This window comes from Medicago truncatula, chromosome 8 (genome assembly GCF_003473485.1).
Source record: "Medicago truncatula cultivar Jemalong A17 chromosome 8, MtrunA17r5.0-ANR, whole genome shotgun sequence".
NCBI lineage: Eukaryota > Viridiplantae > Streptophyta > Magnoliopsida > Fabales > Fabaceae > Medicago > Medicago truncatula.
In genome coordinates this window covers 2,813,701-2,834,839 of record NC_053049.1, presented here as the reverse complement: position 1 = coordinate 2,834,839, position 21,139 = coordinate 2,813,701, and the positions used below count along the sequence as shown (strand labels likewise).

At 31.9% G+C, this 21,139-nt stretch overlaps 1 protein-coding gene across 1 annotated transcript; it reads left to right on the top strand.

Moving 5' to 3' along the window:
- The first annotated feature begins 10,450 nt into the window (after positions 1 to 10,450).
- LOC11428592 (uncharacterized) lies at positions 10,451 to 14,656 on the top strand. The gene has a single exon (XM_024772386.2). The coding sequence runs from the start codon at positions 10,451 to 10,453 to the stop codon at positions 14,654 to 14,656; it is 4,206 nt and encodes a 1,401-aa protein (XP_024628154.2).
- Positions 14,657 to 21,139: the final 6,483 nt, after the last annotated feature.

Sequence of the window (21,139 nt, the reverse complement as noted above, 5' to 3'; positions counted from 1 at the left end):
CTTCCATATGAACAATTTCGTTTTGAAAAATCCTCCTGTTACGATCTTTCCAAATAGAAAATAAGACCGAAATCCAAATAATAGAAAAAGTTTACATAGAATGCTTTGAGAATCCTCCAAGTGCACAAAACTGATTAGCATGTGAATATAAGTTTCCATTGAGCGCCGTGACAAAACCTAACCAATCTGATAGCATAAGCCATAACCGACCATAATAATCACATTGAAAGAATAAATGGTCTCTGTCCTCCTCCTTACCACATAAAGCACCACAAAAAACGTTGGTAGCCTCGAGGACATTATTTGGCTTATTCTTCAAGAGGCTTTAAACCCCACCGATCATTCTTGCAATTTATTTGGCTTTGCGTGTTTGAGTGATATGGAACGAAAGGAATCATAGGCTGTTCTCTAACAATGCTAAAACAATTATGCAACTTCTGAAGAAAAAAAAAATCAAAATTACTTCTCTACAGTGGTTGAAAGCTAAAAGTGTATGTTTTAATTTCCTTTTGGTTACCATATGTGGTGGCAGCAACCTCTTTGTCTGTTTAGGAATTGGTTGAGTGTCTTTTTTGTATATATTCAGAATACTTTGCTATATTTTGCTTTGCTCTTCTTTGCACGCTTTGTACTAGAGAGTAGAGCTCTCCTAACGACGGTAGATGTACCTCCAGAAAGGGGAATGTTTGACGATGTGTGACACAGACAAGCACCGTTAAAGATTTCGTTGTTCGCATGGAGGCTTCTTCGCAATCGACTTTCAACAAAAGACAACTTGGTGCAACGACGCATCCTTCAAAGTGATGAAGTGATGACAGAGTGTGTGTGTGGGGTGGGGTTCACCTGAGACCATGGATCATTTGTTTTTTGGCTGCTACACATTCTGTAGTGTTTGGTTCTTGGTTTTTAGGTGGCTTGGCATCTCCTGCGTCATCCCAAGTTTGGCTCAGGATCATCTGCATCAGTTCAGGCACCTTGCGTGGTTACCGTGTTCTTCTCACACTTTCCTTAGGATAATCTGGCTAGCTTATGTCTGGGTTATTTGGAAGGAAAGTAATAATAGAGTTTTTAATAACAAGGCTGTGGATTCACATAACATGGCGGGCAAGGTTAAAAGGCTTTCTTTCGTTTGACTAAAGTCTAATATGCACATCTTTGTTTTTAGGTACCACGATTGATGGCGGCACCCCTTAGTTTGTATGAGTGTTATGGTGTAATTTGTTATTACTTCAGTTTTTTGCGGTGTTTCTTCTTTTGACATCGATGACTTGACATTGTAAATTTCTTAGTGATGTTCTTTTTTGCAGGCCTTGTGTGAGTTGCATCACCTATTATAATATTATAAATCCATTTTGGCTTGTTAAAAATAAACATTTAATTTTTTTATGATATTCACGGAAAGCTCTTGCATCTATTGCAATTGTTACAATACTATCTTTAATTATTGTTAGCTTTCAAACTTTCATATATCAATATAATAATTTTTACAAAAATGTTTTTTTTTTTTTTTTTGTGGTGACCAGGATTCAAACCCCGAATGTTACATATTATTATGCATTGTCCATACCAACTGAACTAAGCTCACGAGAACTTACAAAAATGTTTAAAATGTACTCAAATCGTTTATGTTTAGTGTGTGTGTGTGTGTGTGTATATATATATATATATATATATATATATATATTATTTTTTTCTCCCAAAATATCTCTGCACGGAACCTGCATAGATTATTATTAATTTTTAAAACAGGTAGCACCGTTATGAGAGACAAAAACTTTCTGTCTAGAAATTTAAGACTTGTCTTAATTTTCTTTCTTTTGATAGATTGCAGTTTATTTTTTAAAATATAATAGGTTAAGTGTAGGATTTTGAGAATGTATTATTAACTATAATCCTTCAAAAAAAGAAACTATTGGTTAACAAATCTTATGTAAATATTTTATATTGAATCGAATATAAATATTACATTCATATGCCTATCAAATTATGAGTGCGTTCAAAATTCAAATTTGATTTTTCATTAGGCAAACAAGATTTAAATGTTTTACTTTTTTTATTGATTCAAGTTCAAACGTAATCTTTTAAGATTTTAAAATTTACCAATTTTGAATTAGGTAAAAATATAAATATTTTATTGTATTACCAAAAATATGAATATTTATCGATTCAAATTTTAATGTTTGGCCTTAAGATTTTAAAATCCAAAGATTTGTACTTGACCTTAGTCAATATATTAAGTAATAAAAACTTGCAAATATTTTATTTTTGACGAGAATCAAATTTGATTTAATTTTTTTCCTGACCTCTACATATCACATGTAAAAGCTATGGTTGCCGGTCAATTATACCAATTTTTTTCCCCATAAAAAGTAAAAAATTAAAAATAAAATTCCATAAAAAAAAGTTTCTCATATAGACTAATATATCGGACAGATTCTTAATAAAAATATATTAGGAAATAGCCTGATATATTGACGTGAATTATTAGGAGAAACAATATATATTCTTCAATCCTCTAAAGAAAAGAAATTCAATTTTCTTATTATTTTGATTGAAAGAAACATAATCATCCTGGGAGCAATATTAGAGAAAGGACGATCAAGAAAGGTTAGCAATCCAGAATATTAATATTTTACAATCTCAAAGTTAATTTGTTCATGACATTAGTGTTTCTAATTAATGGAGGTTTATTATTGCAGGTACTTACTCTTGGATCACTACATCTACTACTGAATTTGAGGTTGATATGATTGAGTTGTTCCCTATAAGCAATAACCCATTTTGGTTTTTGACTCTACTAAAATTTTGCTTATTGATGTTTCTCATTTTGTAGATAGAAACAGTTCTCAAACTTGTATCATCTCTCGTCCAGTTCTCTAACAATAAGCTTCTTTTTGCTAAGGGTAAGGTTTTTCCATGCAAGACTGATTAATGTTTTTAATGAATAGTACTACTATTAATTAAGCTCAAAACAAACATTATAGTAAAGTGAGAATCAAAGTTTCTTTTGTTTTTTATTTTTTTTTTCTTCCAGCCATTGATAGATTTTGAGATCCTGATCCCAACCGAGCCTTAATATATTCAATAAACTTTTATAATTCTGACTTTTTTATTTGAAAATAAATAAATAAGCAAATCTTTAATGGTTGATTGATATTATTTTAAATTTTTTTTTTTACTTGAATTTGAGAGGACCAAACTGGTGTGCTTGGGTCCGTTTGGTTCGGGGGTTTTGATGGGGAGGGGAGGGAATATTTTAAATTTCTTGTGTTTGGTTCAATTTTTAGAAGGGGAGGGGAGGGAGAGGAAGGGGAGCAAAATCCCTTATAAGTTCATTTATTGCTCCCCCTCAAATTGGAGTTTTTTGGAGGGGAGGGGAGGGAAAGATAAATGATTTAATGCAATTTTAATTATATTGACATAATTATCCTCATATTCATTTTTAAATGACAAAATCGTCCTTATTAAAAATTTAAGTGTTTTCAATATATTGCTTATTACCCTTTTTTCTTAACATGCCTATATCATCCTTTTTTTTTTTTTTAATTTTTTTTTTAAAGTAGAACCACATATTCTTTTCTTCTAATATTTTTTTTACAAGAATTCTTTTTTCTTTGTACTAACGTTGTTCTCATTTTTTTTATTTAATATTTTTTAATTGTATTATATATTAAAACGTTATCAACAAATTTTGTGCGGTATTTTTTATAAATATATTTTATAAATCAGTTCTAACAATAATTTTTTTATAAATTTTTTTATATTTTCGTAGATTATTTTATAAATATATTTTATAAATCAGTGCTCTAATATTTATGAATATCCAATATCTTGTCAGAAGTTTTGTGTATGATTATTTATGGTGTTTACGGTTACTAAGTTTTCATGTTTAATTTTTTATTAAGTGGATAATTTAAAAATCGTGATACTATTTTAATATTAGAGGGATAAAAAAGTAATTTAGTTTTAAAATCTCTACCCTCCCCTTGTGAACCAAACATATATTTGATTAAAATCTCTCCCCTTCCCTTCCCTCCCATCATTTGAACCAAACATATATTTAATTGAAATATCTTCCCTTCCCTTCCCTCCCTTTCCCTCCCCTCCACTAAAACCCCTCCCCTCCCCTCCCCTTCGTTGAACCAAACGGACCCTCAAATGGTAAGCAATGTGAGTCTCTTTTTTGTTACAAAATTTTAGGGTGATATGATGGTGTCCCAAAGCGGTATGAGTTTTTTGATCACATGTTTGATCTATAATTTATGCTTATCCAAATTCACCATTTAAAAATGTTAACTCCTACACTTCGTAGCTAGTCAGTGTTTGCAGACATGAGTATATATATATATCTTGAGCAATAATATATTTTTTTTAAGTTTTGATTCAACCAACAAAAATACCAAAATTATTAAGTCTGGTGTTCTTTTGTTATTCTAAAAACAATTGTTATTTTTTACATTTATATATCTTTTATACAATTATTCTCTTCTTTTTTATACACACCTGACTTTTAAAGGTTCTTTTTTACAAAATAAAAATAACTTTATTAATAAACAAATATTATAAAATATTACACTTTTAACTTTTATTGACCCATTCACTCGTTCATTCTCTATTCATTAATGCAAGTCTAAAATAATTTCTAAGGAAATGGTATAATTAAAAAAATGTAGTCAACTCAAACCTTAAATTTCAAAATTAAAAATAAATAAGAATTAAGTTCGACAAAAAAATGTAAAATGAACAAAAAGAGTAATTAATAAATGCTTTGTTTAATTACTTGATATCAATTGACCTTATTTTTGTAACCAAAAAAAAAAATTGACCTTATTTTCAAAACTTTATATAAAAAAATGGATAGTTTTAGGCCTAGCCCTATAAAATGTAGATAAGAGTTAAAAGTGAATAATTTCTTTTGGGGACAAAATTTAAAAGTTCTTGATTTGATAGGGAATAAAAAGAAAAATATAACATTTGTTTTTTCATTTTTTGAGTCTTATTCTTGGAGAATACCTAGAATGACTACTTGAATATTACTCGTGGGTTACTGCAGCTAACCCTGAATTTGGTGTATTAACTTTACAAGCAATAGTCCATTTTGGTTTGACTCTACTAACATATTGTTTATTGATGTTCTTCATTTTGTAGATAGAAACAATTCTCAAACTTGTTGGATACTCTATATTCTAGTTCAAATTTCTAGCAAGAAGCTCGAGATTTGCCAAGGTAAGGTTGTATTCCAAGCAAGACTGATTAATGTTTTAATGAATAGTATTAAGCTCAAAACAAAAAATATTAGACAAAATTATGTTCCTTGTCGTTTAACTTAATTTTGTTGGGTTTCAAGTGTGAGTGATTATGTCCCACATAGACTAGGAATGGAGAAAATGTTGGATATATAAGAGAGAAGACCCATATGCCTGATGCCTTAAGGTTTTCGGTGGAGATGTGGCGTCTAAGTCTCTTATTGGTCCTGGACGTTTGACCCATTGCCGCTCCCGGGGCTTCCCAACAACTGGTTTCAGAGCCCTTGGTTAGGCTCGGTGGGGGAGTGGGAGCAAGATCCTAGTGTGGATCAAGCTAGTGATGTGGGTGACTCACACTTGAGGGGGAGATTGTTGAGTTTCAAGTGTGAGTGATTATTTCCCACATCGACTAGGAATGGAGAAAATGTTGGATATATAAGAGAGGAGACCCATATATACCCAGACTCCCTAACAAATTTCAGATAACGACTTCGATATTTATTTATTTTTCACGTCCTTTTGTACTATTTACATATGGATTTTCAGGTATCAAATTTAAAATTTGTATGAAAACATGATGACGGTCATATATTTGAATACTAAGAGCTCATATCCAAATAAAACCATAAATTTGAATCTTGAAAATTTATATGTAAATTGATTAAAATGACAAAAATGACATGAAACAAAGTTAAAAGGAAAAATCGTTAAACTGAAATTATGTTAAAAGAAACATGAGTAAATTTGCCAACAAAATATAGTGAAGGGAGAATCAAAATTCTTTTGTTATTAATTTTATTTTTTTCAGCCATTGATAGATTTAGTAACTTATTATACGATCACACACACCTATAAAAAAAATTAGGTCGGAATTCAAATTCCTACATGTTAACATTCCTGCAATTGTCAATCATCTTAGTTGTTCTTACAACCTTAACACATATTTTTTCTCTACTAAATAAATGATCTTCTTGTATTTTCTTATACACTTCAGAGAGTGTGTGCTTCACTATACTAGCTGGATACTTTGCCACCTTTGATTTTGAGAAGTGAGATATGGAAAAAATGACCACAGAGAAGGAACACATTGAAGAGATACGAAGAGAAAAGTTCTCTATTGGTGAGAAACGAGCAAATCCTTTGATTGAAGATCTTCATCAAGCTGTCAAGAATCTCTCGGCTGAATTATATTCCACAAATGTCCATTTCGTCAAGGAGCTTATTCAGGTACCTTACTTAGTCAGTTTTCATCTTTTTAATTTTTCACTTATTTTTATACATGCACAATCTATGCTAGCTATTTATTTAATAATGCATATGAATCATAGTATTATTGGTGTTTACGATATTACTTTATTCCTTAACCTTTCCAGCTCTACCATTTTTTTATATACCTCCATCAAATTATATCTTACTTACTGGATATTCATGTAGATATTTTTATGAAATATTAATATTATGGCATAACGCGGTGAAATATTACTATTAATATTTTTATGAAATATTATGGCATAACTGAATTATCATTGTTTAAAAAGAAGGTTGTGATATTTAGACACTACAATTCGGGTGAGTTCCACATTCTCACCTTCAAGACACCATTTTTAGGTGAATAAAGTGTCCACCATTTCTCGTAAAAAAAAAGTATCCACCATTTTCTCTCTCTTAAAACAATGTTAGCAACACATAATTTAGCAATGTGATATACATATACATACATACATATATATATATATATATATATATATATATATATATATATATATATATATATATTTTGGGTCAAAAGTGTGATATTTTTATTAGTATGTCGGAAAGAGTATCCGAGAGAGTCATTAGTAACTTGAACAACTATATAATCTTAAATAAAATTTATTTGAACACACACATAACTGATAAAACTTAAAAGAAAAATAACGGAAGAGATGTGATAAAACTTAATTTTTTTATTTAAATATGTGTGTTCAAATATTTTTTATTTGGGGTTGTATTTAACTAAGTATTTCTCTTTCTAATCTGATTGCATAACAAAAAATGATATTTGTACAACTATTTTGTGACGATTTTTGAAACAATTGCCTCTCTTATACTCTCGTCGTTTTCTTACTCTCTCACTATTTCTTTGGTTTTCATGTCAATACTTATATTTCTTTGTATGTATTTAATTGTTTTATAAGTTGTCACGTCACAAAACGATTGTTCGAATAACATACATCTAAACAGGGGCGTCCCTGAGGGGGTGCAAACAGCTCAAACGAGCTGGGCCTCCCTCAAGGATGGGCCTCATTTTTTTTTATATCCAGTATAATGGTGGTTTCTTTTTAGGCCCCCTTAATATCTCTTAGGCCCCCCTAAGATTATTTCATTCCCTCACAAGGATGGGCCTCTTTTAGGATTATTAGAATTAGTTCCTCTTGATTTTGGTGTTAGGTGGGGGTTCCTCATGTATACGGTAGTCATTTTCATCTCTGGGTGTACCGCATATATACGGCACTTTGTATTTATCTTTTAAAAAATATAAATAGAACATTGCTCTTTTTAAAAAAAAATTATGTTTTGATTTTATCACTGGCCTCTTTTCATTTCCAGAGCCGAGCCTCCGAATTCTCAGGGACGGCCCTGCATCTAGATAACATACATATAAATTTTTGCTGGTAGATAGAAACTCAATTATTGCACCCAAATTACTTTGTCATCTTCAGCTGAATGAATGTGTGTTTAGAATCAATATATTGTGTTGATATACAATTTGTGAAATGAGAACTTGATTCAAACCAAAAACCAGTAAACAATTATTTTGGTCGCTGAATGTATTGAAATTGCAAACAAATTCTCCAGTCACTTATTTTGTTGCATGAGTGACAATCATTGCTTGAAACTGACTCCAGGTAACGACGTCCAATCTAACAATATCAATATTTATCAGTTGAGCCAGACTTTATGAACTACTCCACCGTCTCTTTAGTTACTCGTTTTGGTCTTCAAATGTGTATTTTGTTAGTCACTTAGGTCTGTTTTTGGTTTGACTTATTTGAATTTATCTACTAGCATAATATTTGTGAGATTTTTTTGGGAGTACTTGTGAAACCTGCTTATGACATGGTCACATGTTGTTATCAATTTGTTGTAAGTTCTCCAAAGATAGCTTGTGAAACCAGCTAATAGCTTATACGAAAAATATTTAACGTTATTTTATCTTTTGCTATAACTGTTTAGTTCATACATAAGGACTTATCATGTTAAACACTTAAGCTATAAAATGCAAAAAAGTTGTTTATCCAGACTTGACCTATATTCTCAAGCTCATCTTCCAAAAAACAAGAATATCATTTATATGTGACTATTGATTGAATTATTTTTTTTAACATGTCACATGTGTGTTTAGAAGAGCTTATTCTGAAACAAAAAGAAAAGTTTTAATAACCAACGTTTCTAAACAAGTTTATGAATATTTATATTTGGAAAATAATCTATTTCTAGATATCAACTAAGCTACATTATAGTTGGATACAATGCTGGCTGATTTGTTTAATTTTTACTATAAAAGAGAATAAGAAAGTCTTTTGAACCATTCCTAATAATGAACTGAGTTTGTGGTCATGTGTGTGATTATGGTTAAAAGTTGAGTATGTGAGTCGTTTCAGTTTCCAGCAGACACTGGTTAGTGCTAGGTAGCAGTGTCAAGCAATAGTTTCTGTATTTCTATGTTCATCTGATCTATCTCTATCTAGAATGATGCTATCATGTGCATTGTTTCAGTTGCCGTCGATGGTTAGCGATAGGCAGTAGTGTAAAGGAATAGTTTCTCATAAACTACTCCTTTATAATTGTAAACTCATAAGCAACTAGTGAAATAAAGGGTTTACCAATTTGATCAAAATTTAATCGAACTTGTAACTTGTTTACTAAAAAGAGAGTTTACGTGCAAGTTAACTTGTTTTCGTAAGGGTTAACTTGAGAGTTTAACAACCTTGATAGTGGTTGATATTCATCATGATAAATTTTTTCTTAACTTCTACAGAATGCTGAAGATAACCTCTACAATGACGGAGTGAGTCCATCATTGGAGTTCATCATAACTTCAAAGGACATAACAGCTACTGGCGCTCCAGCAACGTTACTTATTTTCAACAACGAAAAGGGTTTCTCTCGCGAAAACATTGAGTCCCTCTGCAGTGTTGGACGGTCAACAAAGAAAGAAAATAGGAGTAGCGGTTACATAGGTGAAAAAGGTACGTATATTATCACATTTAAATGTCTGTTAATTTCTTTTTGTACTTCTGCCTTATGAATGAAAGACCTGTGTTAATGTGGTTGCTTAATTCATTGAATGATATATTTCTTTTTACCAATATTCAATGATGTTTTAGTACCTGGGTAATTTTTTAAGTATAAACATGTAACTTGCTTGAATCAATTCAATGTCAATACCATTAATTCATTTGCATAAATAGAGTATTTCTTGTGCAAAATATCTTTCTAAAATTTAAAAATGCTATTTTTTATAGACAGTTTTGTAGCTTTTGAAAGGTCTTATTAATAAAGTATAATGATTAATATCATTCATAAATCTTATGAATCAAGGGCTATAAGATTATTCTTGAATATGGATATCCATTAGAGTAGCCAAATAGTAGAAGATGATCCAAATATTTTGACAGAAACTATCCAATGGTTGAATTTCAGGAATTGGTTTCAAGAGTGTGTTTCTTGTTACTGCTCAGCCTTATATTTTTAGCAACGGATATCAGATCAGGTTCAACGAGAGGCCTTGTCCACATTGCAGTCTTGGGTATATAGTTCCTGAATGGGTTGAGGAGAAGCCAACCCTTGTTGACATACAGAAAATATATGGTGCTGGTAAAGATTCCCTTCCAAATACAATAATTGTCTTACCACTGAAGCCGGACAGGGTAAGGTTTGTGAACCAGCAACTCTCAAGCATCCACCCGGAAGTTTTACTCTTCCTTTCAAAAATCAGACGCCTTTCTGTCAGAGAAAATAGTGAGGATCCCAAAGAGAACACTTTAACTGCTGTATCTATTTCAAGCGAGATCAACTTTGAGACAAGTAGAAACATGGATGCTGAATCTTACACAATCCATTTATCTGCGGGGGAAAACAATAATGACGAACAGGAATGCAGCTACTACATATGGAAGCAAAAGTTTCCTGTCAAGTTGGAGAACGTTGTGGAAAGGAGAATGGGTGTGGAAGAGTGTGTTGTGACATTGGCCTTCCCTCACCAGGAGAGGCTTCACAAGGATAAGAGCTTACCAGGGGTTTTCGCATTTCTTCCTACAGAGATGGTCACTAATTTTCCATTCATAATTCAGGCAGATTTTGTTCTTGCCTCGTCAAGGGAGACAATTCTCTTGGATGATAAGTGGAATAAAGGGATACTTGAATATGTTCCATCAGCTTTTATAGATGCATTCAAAACACTTGTCACAGGATCAGACGAAGCTCCAATGTGCAGCTTGCCATATGTGTTCAAGTTCATTCCAATTAATAGTTCTCCTGTTGAGACCTTCAATCATGTGAGGGAGAAAATCGAAGCAAATTTGGCTGATGAAAAAATTGTTCCTATTGAGACATTCTCGAACCAGAAGCACTTCTGTAAGCCACATGAAGTTAGCAGGCTACTACCTAAATTTTGGAATATTTTGACAAAGGCCCAGCAGGAAGGAGTGTACTTTGTTGACCTATTTTCTCATGGTCAGATTAAAATCTTGAGCTCTTCATTTGATATAAGTGAGTATGATGACGTACTCAATTTTTTAGGGTTGAAGCCGGTGATTATTGATTGGTATGCAAATTGCATCCAGAGTTCTAATCTCGTGGATGAAGTATCAGAAGATATCTATCTTGAGCTTTTACACTTTATTGCTAAAAACCCGCCATTGTTTAAGTCCTCCTACATCGCTCGCATTCCTTTGATTAAATATGTGGCTTCTGATGGGTTTCCGTGTTTGTTCAGTATTGATGAATGCAGACAACAAGGTGCCACCAAGAGAGTAGTATTAGCAGACTCAGGTCAGACTTATCTTTGTTCTTGGATGATCAATTGGAACAATGTATTTGCTTGCAAAACAAACCAGTGTTTTATGCCAGAAAGCACGCAACAAGCTATCCACCAATTTCTCAATAAGCAAAGTTTGTTGTTTTGGTTAACAAAATATGTTAATGTTTGTACTCTGAATGTGGATAGTTTTGCAAAAGTCCTCTGCAAATCTATTAATAACAGGAGCAAGCTTGCCGTTGCATATGCTCATTTCTTACACCACTCTTTGTTAAAGGGTTATTTGACTAGTCGGGAGGTTTGTGATCTATGTAAATCGATGCCACTTGTGGACAATTATGGACTTATAATTAAGGAAAGAGATGGAGTTCTTCTGCCTGCAAATGTGAGCAAATGGGCACAATTGACTAATTCTGATCCATGGATAGATGAGAATTATGTTGAGCTAGGAAAGGTGTACCTAAAGGCATCTTCTTATGCAGGCCAATGTACAGATTCTGAGATGTTTATTGCTTTCCTCAAAAGCCATGTTAAAGCTTCCGACATCCCTTTTATACATCCTCCAAATGCTGGGTTGTCAGCTGCAGATACAACACTTACCAAAGAAAATGCCTTTTTGCTTTTGGATTGGATTCAGAATATGGAGTATGATCTACCAGAGAGGTTCTCGGAATCCATCAAAAAAGGCAGCTGGCTTAAAGTTACACATAATAGATACATGCCTCCTTCAAATTCATTCTTAATTCATTCATCATTGAGAATTTTTTTGCAAAGTGGTTCAGATCTTGTTGACATCCCCCTGATTGATGAGAGCTTCTATGGGGAAAGAATAAATGCGTACAAAGAAGAGTTAAAAAGAGTTGGAGTGAGGTTTGAGTGTGTGGAAGTATGTTATTTCATTGGAAGAGAGCTAATGTCTCGTGCGGCTTCTTTCTCTTTAACCAGGAACCATGTTCTTTGGATGCTTAACTTCATCCAATATCTCCAGAAAAGTCGTCTTTTTCTTTGTTTAGACTTATTTGTCGACTTCCTCAAACAGGGAAGTTGGCTAAAGACATCACATGGTTTTAGGTCTCCTGTGGGATCTGTATTGAATGATTCCGGATGGCAAGTTGCATCACAAATTAGTGATATACCATTCATTGGTCGTGTTTATTGTGGTGAGGAAATATATAACTACAAAGAGGAGCTTAAGTTGCTGGGAGTGATAGTTGATTTAAGTGGAAATTACCAAGTTGTTACACAACATTTAAAATCACCCTCAAATTTAGCCTCTTTGACAGCTGAGGCTGTTCTTTTGATAATGGAATGCATCAAATACTCGAATGTCCCTATTGAAGTCTTAAATTCGATAAAGAGAACAAGGTGCTTTAAGACAAACATGGGTTTCAAAGCACCATGTGAATGTTTCTTGTACAATCAAGTGTGGGGATGCATTTTGGAGGTATTCAATGGTATTCCTATTATTGACCATAAATTTTATGGAGAGAAGATTTTCAGTTACAAAGATGAATTAAAGCAAATAGGGGTGCTGGTTGATTTCAAGGATGCCGCAAATATTTTTGCTAGTCTATTCAAACAAAAGGCATCAGAAACCTCAATTAACCCAACACATGTTATCTCATTTCTCTCTTGTTACAGGAAGCTGAAGGGAACTCGCTATTGTTTTCCTTCTGGTTTCCCAACCATCATACGTAATATGAGTTGGTTGCATAGTAGTGTTGGTGATCTTAGGAGACCAAGAGAATGCATTTTATATGGTCCGGAGTGGGGATCTATTTCTTCAATTACTTGTCTCCCTTTCATTGACGATAGTACGAGAATACACAAGTACAAGCAAGAGCTTATGCACATTGGTGTTGTTACTGAATTGAAAGATGGAGTGACATTTGTACCTGAATCTCTGAATTTTCCTTCCAATCCATCCACTATTACTCCTGAAAGTGTGTGTTCTTTGATGGAATGCATCCGACTTCTAATGCAAGATAAGAAGTTTTTTCTTGAAGATGATTTCAAAAAAAGATTGTCCAAAAAATGGTTGAAGACACATGCTGGTTATAGGCCTCCAGAGAAGTCTCTGTTGTTTAATTCCAAGTGGAGTTCTTTCTTTAATCCAACTAATGGGCCTTTTATTGATGAGAGTTTTTATGGACCTGAAATTGTCCTTTACCATAAAGAACTCGCTGCCATAGGGGTCATTAGTGAAGTTGAGAAAGGGTGCTCTTTGCTTGCCAATCACCTTGAGTCCCTATCTGATCATGACAGTATTGTGAAAATATACAAGTACTTATGTGAACACAACTGGAAACCGGAGGAGACAGCTGCAAAAAAGGTTTGGATTCTGGATGCAATTAAAAGTGGTAAGTGGGTTGATTCTGAAGAATGCATCATACACGACCCACCTAAACTTTTTGGTTCAAAATATTATGTTCTTGAAGATCTCTATGATAGAGATATTCTTGTTTTTTTCAATGCATTGGAAGTCAAGAAGAAGCCCTCACTAGATGATTATGTTGACCTTTGGAATGATTGGGGAAGTTCAGTGAAGCAATTGTCATATGATGAGTGTTGCAGGTTCTGGACGTCTATCTCGAAACATTTGAGAACAAATGAAGAGAAAAAACTTGCTGCGAGTTTGATGAAACTACCTACAACATCAGGGAATAATGAAATATTTCTGGTTGATAAGGAAGATGTTTTTATTCCTGATAGTCTTCATATGAAGAAGCTTTTTGAGAAGGAAAAAGTTTTTGTATGGTATCCTCAGTATAACATGACACCGTTGTCCAAGTCTAAACTATCCCGCATTTACAGAAAAATTGGTGCTAGAAATATCTCTGAATCACTTTGCAAAGAAGAATCATCCTCGGTGAATGATGGTGGTAAACTGAAGCATGTTGATCCAAATAATATTTTCAACTTAAAGGGGTTGGTTAAGCTTATTCTTGGTTTTCTTGCATGTCCTAACCTGAAAATGAAACCAAAAAAGAGACATGAAGCTGTTCAAAGTCTTGTCAACTCGAGTTTCCATGAGACAACAGAACCGATCAATGTAAGCTATAGTTTATCATTATCATCGGGGGAAATCATTACAAAGAAAGCAAACAAAAGGGTACGTTGGGAAAGTCAAAGCTGTAAGTTTATCATCCAGAAGATTGAGGAAGTTCCCGGTGATTCTTTGAATTATGCTACAAATTTCTCTGAAGCAATATCCGAGGGTATTTTGCCTGAGAATCATGATTATGTTCCTGCACTGGCTGAACTAATCACATTGGGTTATGTGATGAAATTCAAGAATGAAGAAATTGATTTTCTCATGGAATCGAAGAATTTGCAGATTGAACATGCAGATGAGGAGTTCCTCAGTTCTGTGTTCCCTTCTGGCTAAGTTTATTATTGCCATTGCTTACTTGTCGTTTTTATTTGAATATGTTTTTGAGTTGTACTTTTGTTTCCCTATCAATAAATGTGATCATGTTTAGACTCTTGATATCATTGTATGACTGGATTTTGAGCTGTAATTTTGCTACTATTCTGTTATGTTGGATGCACCACTGCATGTTCACTGTACACAAAGTATCTATGTTTTTTTTTCTTCTTTGGGATAGAAAACGTATTTACATTGTTTTTTAGGTGAATAGGAAGCATAACTACATTGTTGTTATTGCTTGGTGTTAAATTGTTAACAGATCTTCTTTCAAAAAAATATTGTTAACAGATCTTGCATATTCTAATAATGGAAATAAAATAAATGCTTTTTAAAATATATATATATATATATATTTTAAGATGGTAAACCTAATGGCTTTGGTTTTTGTGATGGAAAAAAACTGATAATAGATAAGTTAGCTAATGACAGGTGAAGTTACAACAGATAATATGTAAATTAACTAAGGTCAAGCATATGCAGAAGCTCAATAACTTGAGAGGTTGTTTCGTCTGCCATAATTTCAAATTTCGGCGCTTCCATAAACTCCAAAGAATGGTTGCAAATAAAGCACATTGTGGTGATTGGAGTTGATACATTAAATTCAAAACAACCACTGCCCGATTATGATAATCATGCAATCCCAAAGGTTTATTTCTCACCGTACCTAAATCGTCTAAGGACAAGTAAACAGAGCATGTAATGTATTCTCAATATTCTCACTATAAACAACACACTTAGTTAAGCCGCGCATGAATGAATAGAAGAACAATCGCAACATACCCTCTAAACAAGATTTTTCACCTTTGGCGGAGGTTTGATCTTCCATTGTTTCAGCCTTCGCAAGTGACTTGTAATTCTAATGGTCTAGGTATAAATCCGATACGAAATTTTGCATATAAAAGAAAAAAATATTTAATAAAAAAATTACATTAATGTTGATAATAAAGATAATATCCATGAAATATGTTTAAATATTTCACAATATTACAAAAACAATTACTCCCTCCGTCCCTAATTATAAGACCCTTTTGAGAATTTTTTTTGTCCCTTTTTATAAGACCCCTTTGCTATTTCCAACTACATTAATTATTTCTTTACATGCATGCCCCTATTTATTATATATAATTTTCTTCAATCAGCAATAAATATCATGTTGAAAACATAAACCAATTCTCTCTTAAAGGATAAAATTGTAAAAACAATAGTAATTACAAACATATTTAATACAAATATCAACTATCTTAATTCCCGTTATTTTTTTAAAAGGGTCCTATAATTAGGGACGGAGGGAGTATTATTTTTTATATAATTAACGCAATGTTATGCACACTCGTTAAAGTGCACCCTCTTCAATTCAAATAAATCCAAATATCCAATTAAGGAGAAAACAATAACTTCCTTCTTTAGCATTAATGTAATAGGATCACACTCGAAATTTTTTTGACAACCAAGACATCATCACAGTCTCTTAATACGTCCAAGTCTTTCTAGCGCAAGAATAAATTGGATCACCTTGTCTAAGTCCCTTTGCTTAATTACTTTAGTTATAATCCTGTAGCTAACGTTGCGAAGAGCTATAGGTCTCGGTTGAGTAACAAACAAGAGATAGCTCCTTATTTTCCTCCTCATAATTTGCTATATGGGCAAAACTAGATCAACTACATTTAATGCCATGATTTGGAATAGTTCCTGAAATCTTGGATTTAAATGGAATAGGTGGCGTGTTGTTTTTTATTGACCTTTTTTTTTACTAGGTGAACACTTTTTCAACTTTGATATTTGAATTTATAAATTAAAAATTGGTCTGATTTATAGGCTGATTTAGGTGAATGGACATATTCAAATCAATTCAAACATTTCTTATTTTTTGATTCAAAGAAAGAAGGAAACGACTCAAGTTGAAGTCAAAGAGAGATCCACTCCAATATCATCAGTTATCACCATCAAAAGGGTTAGTAATACTTTTTTTTTAGATTATTATTTTACAATGTAAAAGTTTGTTATGTGAATTTATTTTGATTTCGATCGAGTATATACTTTAAATGTCAAAGTTTTTTTCTTTTCCATTAGTATGATATCTTGTTTTCACATGCTCTCCATATACTCTAAATGTGTTTATGACCTTAATGAATATGATGCATGAAAGAGACCAGTTTGTTTTATTTGGACTATGGATCATAGTTTTTTTAGTAGTTGAGTCACCCTTATATAGACGTCGAGAGTGATAACAACTTACGGGAAATGCGGCGTCATCTTAAGGAGCCATTGGAGATGACGTGGAGAGGGTGGTAAAGCCAAGGTGCATAGGATTTCGCGGGTCCTGCTTGTCTTGGGATTTTGTTTATTGGACTTCTAGTCTATCCGAAACTATTTTGAATTTCATTTTATTAAAAAAAAAAAACTGTTTTAAGCACTAAATTCATGGTTCCTTGATTATAGGGAAGTGACAATGTTGTGTGCTCTTGCCACACTAAATTATGAAGATTATTTTAGTAAGCAATTTATTTTGGAGGGTGAAGTATATCAAATTATGAACGAGTTGGGATCCTTTCTATTTTTCCATTGTAAAATGCTAACCAAGGTATTGGGTAAGAAAATAAATATAGCAGTTATCATAATGGAAATTGTTTAATCAATTTAAAAGTAAGGATGTAGGTTGAGTTAAATTTTGAGAATTTACTAGTGTGGCTTATTCCAACAAATTTGAGAATTTTTTCGACAATGAACCCTTAACTCTTTAGGCCACCATTTTCTATTTTGTGCATTAATTTTATAATATATCTAAATTTTGTGAAACTATGATTATGTAATGTCAAATGATTATTAGAAGTAATTCACTTGGTTACTTAAAATACAGAGGTATAGTCGAAGGTATTGGTCAGATAAAATATAAGATTTCAAGAAATAATGAAGAATAACTTATGTAATTTTTTTAAATGAATAGTATAAATATTAAGAAATAAAATTTCATAATTGTTGTCACTTCTAAATTTATAGGTTAATTTTTTCTTCTGAAGGGTAATTTCAAGGTTAAATTAACTATTGTATTTTTTTGGAGAGAGAAAAAAGAAAAAGAAGGCTTCCATCTCAATCACGACTTAATGATTAATTAGTGGAGTTGGTGAAACAGTTATTGGGGGAAGATTATAATAGGCGAAAAAGAAAGGCAATAGGAGTAGCGGTTACATAGGCGAAACTGAAGCATGCATGTTGATGCAAATGACCTTTTCAACTTAAAGGGCTTGAAAATGGTACCAAAAATGAGACACGCAGCTGTTCAAAGGAGCCAATCAATGTAAGCTATTATTGTTTATCATTATCATCAGCAAACAAAAGGGTACGTTTGGAAAGTCAAAGTTCTATCTATGTTTATAATCCAGAAGATGGATAGAGTTCGCAATGATGCAATGAAACATGCTAAAAATTTATCTGAGGGTGTTTTGCGTGAGAATCATGATCATGTTCCTGCACTCACTGAACTGATCAAAATGTTTTTTTTTTTTCGAATTTTCTTTGTTTGTTTATTTCTGTTTTCCTCTCAGTGTATGACTGAATTATCCAATTATATATGTGATACAATAACTTGCTTGTTTTACTTTATTATCTGATGAGCACCCTGTTGGAGTTTTATTATACAGTACTTGTAGAATTTCAGCGTTGAAGTTCATTTCTAAGAAAATTATGTTTCTAAAATACTTTCTTTGAATACTTTTTTACAGTACATGTAGAATCAAAATCAAAATTTTAGATTTGGATAAAACTCAACTATATATATGCTTAATTGATAGCTTAAGTCTACTATTTTGATTGAATTGATAGTATATCTTTTCTACGATGAACTCCAATGTTCTGATAACAATTGCTACTATCACAGTTTGAAGTTGGAACCATTACACAACTTCAACTGATCAATACCTCAACCATTTCTTTGTATTGAGTTTCATATAACCATATGATAAAATTGCCCTGTCTAAGTTCCAGAAATGGTGCTGTACACTTGAGAAATAATAATTTTAGGCATAAATTTGAGGGTTGTTCAAAAGCAATGAAATCACTACAAAAGTTTATTTAAATAAAGAGAACATCTTTTTTTTTTTTTTTTTGAAGGAAAATAAAGAGATCATCTGAAAGCCCTTTAAAAGAATTTGGTATTTGAAACCAAATTTTAAACTCGGTGGTCGATTATGCGTAGGAAAGGTATTCAAACCCTGTGAATCCGTTCGAAAATGATTACCATTAATTAACTTTTCCAAGATTTTGTTAACTTTGTCTCACATTTTAAAATTAATTTATTAATTTCTTAATTTATATACACATATATTTCACTGTTGTAAAAATTATTTTCAGAATATATTACAAAGATGGATTTCTATTCTAAAGAAAAAAGATTCCTATGTTTCTCACAAAGTAAGGAAATTAATTCACATATATAAAGCATTCAAGGAATAAAATACCTTCCTACTTCATTTCCCTTACGAGGTGTTTGTTTGAAGGTTGGAAAAATTACTCTTAGAAATATAAAGGTCAGATGTATGGTTCAAATTAAAGTTAAAGATTAACTCCAGGAATAAAATGTTTGTAGGTAAAATATAACTACCATTTATCCATTCTCAAGAAAGTGATAGGGTATAGAAGGTTCCCAGGTAGATAGAAATGAAATTGAAATAACTAGCCATAATACCTACCCTTATAAATAATTCGGAGGAATGAGACAATTGTTAACCAAACATATTTTTTTTATAAAAAAAAAAACACTTATAAAAGACGACCCTTTTATTTGAAGGCGAAGAGACGACCCTTATTAAGTCCTTTTTTTCCAATAAAAATAAAGTTGCTTAATTTTTTTTTCTTCTTATTATTAATGACAATATTGGTGTTACATTCATGTTTTTAGGTCTTGCAATACTTTAAAAAGGGCAGATCAAGTATAAATATGAGAGTATGATAGATAATATGTATGACTCATACCTAACATTTTTAATTAGATCATACTCAAGTTTTGCAAAGTCTATAGCATAGCCTAAGTATTTTTTTTTGTTGTTGAGGGAGCATAGCCTAAGTATTTTATAAATTATTAAAATAAAAAGTAAACTAAATGAATAATGTTGATTTATGAAATTAATTATATAAAAAAGTATTTAAATTAAGATTATAGTTTAATAACATTAAAAGAATACCTAACTTAATTCAAATAATTTATTTCTCTTGAGTTTCCACTAAAAATGTTTTTTTTTTTCTTCTAAATTTTGAGGTCAATCTTACCGTCTACTTGCTAAGACTATATTTAAAGGCTAGAAACTACCCCACATAAATTATCACCAAGATCATTTGAACCTGAAAAAGCTTGAGAGTAACCCACTTTAAAGTCTCAAACCTATACACTAGAAGGATCAGAACTTGAAAACCTTAAAGTAAAAAAATTATAAATTAACAAAAAACTCAATTTCATTTGATTTAAATATGAAATCCAAATGTCAAAAATATAATATGAAATTCTATGTACCAAAACTGACCCAAAAATATGAAATTCAGAATTCCCTAAAAAATGAAAATTAAGCGGTGATTAAAAAGAATATGAAATTCAAAATTAAAATTCACCGCTTGAATTTAACCAAGAAAAAATGACAGTAGTAACTTCCTTAAATTGTGCCTCAAATTAAAACTAACTTCCATACATAACTCATTTTTGAGGCATCGATTATTAAATGGCAACAAATCACAAAAAACAGCAGCATTAGAGGGACTGAATTACAGAACCGCCGATATTGGATCCATTCATCGATCAACACTCAAGGTTTTGTCACGATCATTAGGGTTAGTACCATTTCTTAGACTATTTTATTTATTTATTAGTATGTCAATGTTTTTTCTTTTGTGAATTTCTTTCTGAATCGTATATGTAACATTAGAATAGCATTCTCAAATTTGTCTAGGTTTTGTTGATCCTAAGTATATTCAAACGTTGCATGCAATTATATATAGGCTATAGCCATTGAAGGAGTTCTATTTCGATCTCTTGAAGTTTTCATATCGCCTTTGATATTGTATGTCTTTTAACGAACATGATGCATGAAAAGGTCGATCTAGGTCTACCTCAAATCATTTTGATGTCTTATTTATTGGAACGTTATTTTTATTTTTAGGGTTAAGATTTAAGGGTTTGTTTGGGTAAATCACACCTCTATCGTATTTTAAGTGGTGTTCTCTTTGATTTTAGGGTTTGTTTTGACTGAAATATAATTTTATTCAATGCTTATGGGTACAAAATTACATGAGATTTGTTGTAAAAACCGTATCCTTCAAAGAGCAGTGCAGTCTGAAAATGACGCAATCATGTTGATTAAAACGGTCCCTTTTTTTATTTTATTTAGAACAAGGTCGACTATGGTCATCAATCTAGGTCCATGTCGCCTCTTTTGATACCTTATTTATGGGAATATA